At 47.7% G+C, this 7,368-nt stretch overlaps 1 protein-coding gene across 1 annotated transcript; it reads right to left on the bottom strand.

Moving 5' to 3' along the window:
• Positions 1 to 2,336: 2,336 nt before the first annotated feature.
• On the bottom strand, positions 2,337 to 7,368 carry UFSP1 (UFM1 specific peptidase 1). The gene is made up of 2 exons (XM_081887047.1): positions 7,259 to 7,368; positions 2,337 to 3,633 (listed from the first exon to the last, which is right to left on the bottom strand). Exon 2 carries the CDS (start codon positions 3,604 to 3,606, stop codon positions 2,941 to 2,943), a length of 666 nt encoding a protein of 221 aa, XP_081743173.1. The 5' UTR covers positions 3,607 to 3,633; positions 7,259 to 7,368; the 3' UTR covers positions 2,337 to 2,940.

The raw sequence follows: 7,368 nt of genomic DNA on the forward strand, positions 1-7,368 counted from the left end.
TGGCTGGGTTTTCCAGGCTACTCTGGGTGGCTTCCAACAGGATATTAAAAACACAATAAAACATCAGACATTAAAAACTTCACTAAACAGGGTTGCCTTCAGATGTCTTCTAAAGGTCAGAGAGTTGTTTATTTCCTTGACATCTGATGGGAGGGCGTTCCACAGGGCGGGCGCCACCACCACCTGGTTCCCTGTAACCTCACTTCTTGCAATGAGGGAACCGCCAGAAGGCCCTCGGAGCTGGACCTCCGTGTCCGGGCTGAATGATGGGGGTGGAGACGCTCCTCCAGGCCTACTGGGCCTTTGAGGCCATTTAGGGCTTTCAAGGTCAGCACCAACACTTTGAATTGTGCTTGGAAACGTACTGGGAGCCAATGGAGGTCTTTCAGGACAAGTGTTATATGGTCTTGGCGGCCGCTCCCAGTCCCCAGTCTAGCTGCCGCATTCTGGATTAGTTGTAGTTTCCGGGTCACCTTCAAAGGTAGCCCCACGTAGAGCGCATGGCAGTAGTCCAAGCAGGAGATAACCAGAGCATGCACCACTCTGGCCAGACAGTCTGCGGGCAGGTAGGGTCTCATCCTGCGTACCAGATGGAGCTGGCAGACGGCTGTCCTGGAGACAGAACTGACTTGCGCCTCCATGGACAGTGGTGTGTCCAAAATGACTCTCGGGCTGCGCACCTGGTCCTTCAGGGGCACAATTGCCCCATTCAGACAAGCCTGTTGGACCAGGCCAGGGGTTCATCTTGTCAAGCTACCTGGTACTCACAGTGGCCAGCCAGTTGCCCAAGTAGAAGACCCACAAGCAGAATCTGAGCAGAGGAGCCACTCTCTCATTGCTGCCTCTGACTGTGCAGTTGGATCAGAGCCATCCTGACTAATACAGTGGTACCTCGGGTTACATACGCTTCAGGTTACAGACTCCGCTAACCCAGAAATAGTGCTTCAGGTTAAGAACTTTGCTTCAGGATGAGAACAGAAATCGGGCTCCGGCGGTGTGGCAGCAGCAAAAGGCCCCATTAGCTAAAGTGGTGCTTCAGGTTAAGAACAGTTTCAGGTTAAGAACGGACCTCCAGAACGAATTAAGTACAGTGAGGTACCACTGTAGCCACCGAGAGCTTGATTTTCCATCAAAGTCTAAAGCTTGTCGGGGATTGGACGTGGGCACTGCAGCCACTCCCCACGGATTCATGGTTCCACGGCGTCCTCCCGTCTTCCACACTTACGATAACCGGTCAGTGCCAGGCGTGTGACTCGCTTTTGGCTCTCTCCCAAGGTACTATGAGCAAATGGCTCCTGACACGAGTAAGTAACCGAACAAACCCCTGTGTTGCAAAGAGAACATCAGCAATGTCTAGGGAACACGACGACCATGTACATATGCAAGAAACAATCTATTATACAATTCCTTCAAACCGTAATGATAATAATAATAATAATTTTTATTTATACCCCGCCCTCCCCAGCCAAGGCTGGGCTCAGAGCAGCTTACAAGCAATAATAAAAACAAGTTGAATGATCACAACATAAAAACAAAATTAGAATACAACATTAAAATATTGAAACATTAAAATATTAAAATGTAGCCTCATCGCAGGAGGAGAAGGAAAAGAAAAAAGAAAGAGAGGGAGGGAATCAAATTGGCTCCAAGCTGTCTTACAGGCCCTGCGGAAATAAATCAGATCCTGCAGGGCCCTGGTCTCATGAGGCAGAGCATTCCACCAGGTGGGAGCCAGTGTTGAAAAGGCCCTGGCCCTGGTTGAGGCTGAATTGACTTCCTTAGGGCCCGGGACCTCAAGGGTGTTGCTATTTATGGACCTTAAGGTCCTCCGCGGGGTATACCGGGAGAGGTGGTCCCGTAGGTACGAGGGTCGTAGGCCGTGAAGGGCTTTAAAGGTCAAAAGCAGCACTTTAAATCTGACCCTGTACTCCACCGGGAGCTAGTGCAGCTGGAAAAGCACTGGGTGAATATGCTCCCATGGCAGAGACCCCGTGAGGAGCCTCGCTGCAGCATTCTGCATCCGCTGGAGTTTCTGGGACAGCTTCAAGGGCAGCCCCCCATAGAGCGAATTACAGTAGTCAAGCCTGGAGATGACCGTCGCATGGATCACTGTGGCCAGGTCGGGGCGGGAAAGGTAAGGGACCAACTGCTTGATGCGGCGAAGGTGGAAAAATTTCGCCTTGGCTGTTGCTGTAACTTGCACCTCCATGGAAAGGGAGGCATCAAGGATTACACCCAAACTCTTAATGGAAGGCAATGGCGCTAATTGGGCCCCCGCAAGAGAAGGGAGTTGGTCCCTCATCCCCATGCCATCCCGACCTAGCCATAGGACCTCTGTCCAAAATGAAATCTTTAATCTTCGTCAGCGTGGTGTAGTGACTACATTATTACATGAGCACTGTTCCACAGCATTTGACATTTTCATTTACATACATCCATTCAAAAGAAGATGGGTTTATGAAGCAATTCTATATCCTCCCACCATGCTGACAAGAATTCTACGAAACAGTGGTCTATATTCTGAATCACTGTTTAGTGTTACACATCATATTTGCTGAATACATAAAGCTTCACAGCTTGTCTGTCACAAAGTCTGGTACCTCGCTTCATTTAAAGATTTTCAGAGACTCTGAGACTGAAGAGAAGACTCCCTGGAAAAGACCCTGATGTTGGGAAAGATGGAGGGCACAAGGAGAAGGGGAGGACAGAGGACGAGATGGTGGGACAGTGTTCTGGAAGCTACCAGCATGAGTTTGGCCAAACTGCGGGAGGCAGTGGAAGACAGGAGGGCCTGGCGTGCTCTGGTCCAGGGGGTCACGAAGAGTCGGACACGACTAATCAACAACACATGGTCATTGTGTTGCCTAGACATTGCTGAAGCTCCTGACAGGAAACACCCCTGCAGCTCTCGATTTTGAGAACGGCACCTCCTTTCTCAAATCATACAGGACATCCTTTTGCCCTGGACTGAGGGAAGCAGAGGTTGTAGAAGGAGTCCGCTTCAAAGACAGCAAGCTCCCTCCAATGGACCCAACGCTTTGCCTGCAGCTCCTCCCTCGTCAGAGACCCTGCCCGGCCGTAGTAGTGAGGGTCAAGGACCAGGAGGTGGTGGCGCCCTTCCAGGCCGGAGCAGACCCCCAGCAGCCCCTTGGAAGAGTTGTCCCTGTCGCCCCCCATCATAACAGGCCCCCCGCCTCCCTGGAAATGGTCGTGCAGAGCCTCCAGCTCCCTCTCTAGCTCCCGCCCGTGGGGAACGTGGACCAGCTTGCCCGGCACGCTGTAAAAGTGGTCCAGGCACAAGGCCGCTTCTACGGTGCCAATCCAGTCCCGGGAGCCGGCGAAGGAGTTGGGCTTGTCTCCTATCTCCACCAGAGCGTTTTGGATCTCCTGCAGGGAAGGGACCGGGCGGGGAAGGGTTTTTCCGACACCCGGCGGCAGCCAAGAACACACGGTCTGGAGGGTGCGGTACCCGCAGCCCCAGCCCCGGTCGTCCACACCGTCACAGCCGTAGTGGTAGTAGCGGTAGGAGCCGGAGACAAGGGCCAGGCGGTGAGGAGGAGGGTCCGGGAGAGGCAGCCCCAGGTGGACGTCAGAGAGTAAGGGCATCGTCTGCAGGAGAGAGGAGAGGCGGGCCTGCGGGGGACAAAGAGAGAAGGAATCATTATTCATTACAATTATTTTTGGTTGGTTAGACCGCGTGGACTGCAAGAGAGTCCCATGGACTGCAAAAAGATCCAACCTCTCCATTCTGAAGGAAATCAGCCCCGAGTGCTCACTGGGAGGCCACCTCATGAGAAGAGAAGACTCCCTGGAAAAGACCCTGATGTTGGGGAAGATGGAGGGCGCAAGGAGAAGGGGACGACGGAGGACGAGATGGTGGGACAGTGTTCTCGAAGCGACCAGCATGAGTCTGACCAAACTGCGGGAGGCAGTGGAAGACAGGAGGGCCTGGCATGCTCTGGTCCAGGGGGTCACAAAGCGGCGGACACAACTAAACGACTAAACAACAAAAACAACAGACCGCGTTACTGGCAGTGCCAAGGCTGCAGGCTCGATCCCCGTAAGGGGCAGCTACATGTATTCCTGCATTGCAAGGGGTTGCGTTAATGAACCTCAGGGTCCCTTCCAAATCTATGATTCCATCATTCTCCTGGCCTACCTCACAAGGTTGTTGTGGAATTCAATGAGGAGGCACTTTGGGGGAAAAGGTGGGCTATCAGTCTAATAAAATAAATAAAGGACTGTTTCTATGAGCAAAGCAATAATAATATGTTTGTGTTCAAATGTGTTTGTGCTCAAACTCAATAATATTGAAAAAGAGCTAACCAGCTCCTTGGCATAAGGTCAAGCGGAAATTTATTCATTGTCTGACCAGGGTTCTTGGAAACCTGAGTGGCACCTTGGCATTCCTCCACCACCAGCCAGCGACGCATGGTCACCAAGCACCCTCAGCCCTGAGTGGTCTGTTTTGGGGGCTCTCTCTTCCTTGGGGTCCCCCTCCCGCAAAGGCTCTCCATACTTCTGCAAAGTTCGGGGGGGCAGCGGTGTGTGTGTGTGTGTGTGTGTGTGTGTGTGTGCTTCTGCTGCTGTCCTTTGGGCTTCAATAGCAATGCTGCTGCTCAGTGACAGTGCTATAAGAATTTTAAGGTCTTAGATATATAATAAATGTACCAAACAAACACATACATAAATATATACAAATTAAGGTCTTATATGTATAATAAATGTTCATAAATGTACCGAGCAAACATGTACATTAATATATAAACCACATGTCTGAAACAGCACAGGAAGACAGTCCTGAAACCATTTTGACTCCCAAGCTGACCAAATGTTTCTCTGCGAGGCGGGAGGAGGTGAAAAAAACTTTCCTTGTTACAGGAATTGAGTAATCACCATTTCAAAGGAATGGACAGGCATTATCAGATAATCTGGCAGACAGGAAAAACACCAACATTCAAATTTCTGTTGTAGACCGCTTTTTCTGTGATGTAGGTATGATGTATCTGGGGGGCTGCTCTTGGGTTACACCCCTTCTGTGATGTATGTAGGACGTATGGAGGGGTGGTCTTGAGCTCCAGGGCAGGGAATTAAAAATGTCTATATAAGGGCGGGCACACCTTGGTTCTGGGTCCTCCTCCTTTCCTGCGTGAGAGGGGAGCAGCCTGTTGCAACAGCTTTAATAAAGATCAGGCTTACTAGCTGCTTTGCTTCTCAATCTTCTCTGGTTGGCCTCTGCTATTTTCTCCTACCAACAGGGAACCCACTTAAGGACTCTATATGGGATTTTGGGTACCGCGTAAGGGAAGAAGGACAGAGTTTGTCTACAACAACAGAGAACTGGGGACAGGAGGAGCGGAACCTGGAGCAGAGCTCAAAGGAAAGCCGCCAGGTCCCTGCATTGCAGGAAGGGCATGGATTAGATGGCCCTTATGGAGGGGAAACCAGTCAAGCTTGCAAAAATTTATCATTTGCCCAATAATAAATGTTGGAAATGCAACGAGACTGAAGGTACCTTCTACCACCTTTGGTGGACTTGCCCTAGGATTAAAGCCTTCTGGGAAATGATCTATAATGAATTGAAAAAGGTACTTAAGTACACTTTCCCTAAGAAACCAGAGGCATTTCTCCTGGGCATAGTCGGCAAAGTGGTGTCTAAGAAGGATAGGACGTTTTTTATGTATGCCACCACAGCAGCAAGGATTCTTTTAGCAAAGTATTGGAAGACGCAAGAGCTACCCACGCTGGAAGAATGGCAGACGAAGGTGATTGACTATATGGGACTTGCAGAGATGACCGGCAGAATCCGTGACCAAGAAAAAGAGACGGTGGAAGAAGATTGGAAGAAATTTAAAGTATATCTTAAGAACTGTTGTAAAATTGAAGAGTGCTAAAATGTCAAGGGAAATGGAAAATATAGAATTATAGCTATAATTGATTAAGTATGAGAAGAAGCTAAAAAAGAAAATAAGTAATCAGACAATTGGTGTGAGGAGTTGTTGAAAAAACTTTAAAATAGGGATGCAGAAAGGGAGAGGTAAGGGGAAGTCTGGGAAGTAAGGTCTATGAAAAGGAGGTTTGAAAGTATACATGTTTATATGTTTTGTTTTGTTTATTTATGTATTGTGTGTTGTTTTGTTTTTAATTTGTGTTGGAAAACTAATTTAAAAATTTAAAAAAAAAATATGGAGGGGAAACCTTCCAGCTCTGCAATTTTGTCCCAGCACTGCACATTTCCTCCTGCATTTCAGGCGGTTGGGATAGATGACCCCCAGGGACCCCGTTCCAACTCTGAAATGGTTTATGGGCAAGGCCTCCTTCCACCTGCATTGCCCCACTCTCGGCTTCTCAATGTGTATTGCATTGTTTTATTGATCACAGTTTAGATATTATTGTAACTGCTGAGTGGATTTCTGTTTAACTTTTATATGTTGATATTATTATTTTATACCATTCTAACGATTGTTGAATGTTACTTTTTTGATGGGGGTTGCCTATGTTAAAGTTATGTTTTATTATCACATTTTTGCATTGCATTGTTACAAGATGTACATTTTTTGTTTCTTCAGCTTGTAAACCGCCTTGAGCATTGTAAGACAGAAAGGCGGTATACAAAATTAAAATGATGATGATGATGGTTTTTTTGAAGGGAAATGCTGTCCCTCGACCAAATGTCACCTGCAGCGGATCCCTCTCCCCAGGTACAGGCGACAGCAATCTGCCACCCCTTCCTCGTTTATGGGCGGGGTATAAATAAATTATTATTATATAAGAAAGACTTGACGTTTTCATCCCCCCCAAAAGTTTTTGATTTGAGTTTCCATTGAAATGAGGCTGTATTTTAATATTTTAATATTGTAATGTTGTATTTTAATCTTGTTTTTAAGTTGTATTTCAATCAATTTGTTTTTATATCGGGTGTTAGCCGCCCTGAGCCTGGTCTTGGCTGGGGAGGGCGGGGTATAAATTATTATTATTATTATTATTATTATTATTATTATTATTATTTTATTGTGTTTTTAATATTCTGTTGGGAGCTGTCCAGAGCAGCAGGGGAAACCCAGCCAGATGTACGGGGTATAAATAATAATAATAATAATAATAATAATAATAATAATAATATATTATATTTATATTTCATGCATTTTACACCCCGCCTTCTCCTCCAAAGGAGCTCAAGGCGGCATGCACGGTTCTCTTCTCCCCACTCATTTAATCCCCACTCACAACAGCCCTATGAGGTAGGCTCCAGACTCACCCTCCAGAAAATCCGACTTTCCTTGGTCTCTAGACAGGTCTAGTCCTCCATTACCATAGAGATGGGAGCGGCAAATCCTTTCTATCCGACTCCTAGAGCGGCCCCTCCCT

Source organism: Podarcis melisellensis, assembly GCF_964234715.1.
Source record: "Podarcis melisellensis genome assembly, chromosome: 13".
In the NCBI taxonomy this organism is placed as follows: domain Eukaryota; kingdom Metazoa; phylum Chordata; class Lepidosauria; order Squamata; family Lacertidae; genus Podarcis; species Podarcis melisellensis.

Excerpts from the sequence above, each read along its gene's own strand:
- UFSP1 (XM_081887047.1), bottom strand. The coding sequence starts at position 3,606 with ATGCCCTTACTCTCTGACGTCCACCTGGGGCTGCCTCTCCCGGACCCT.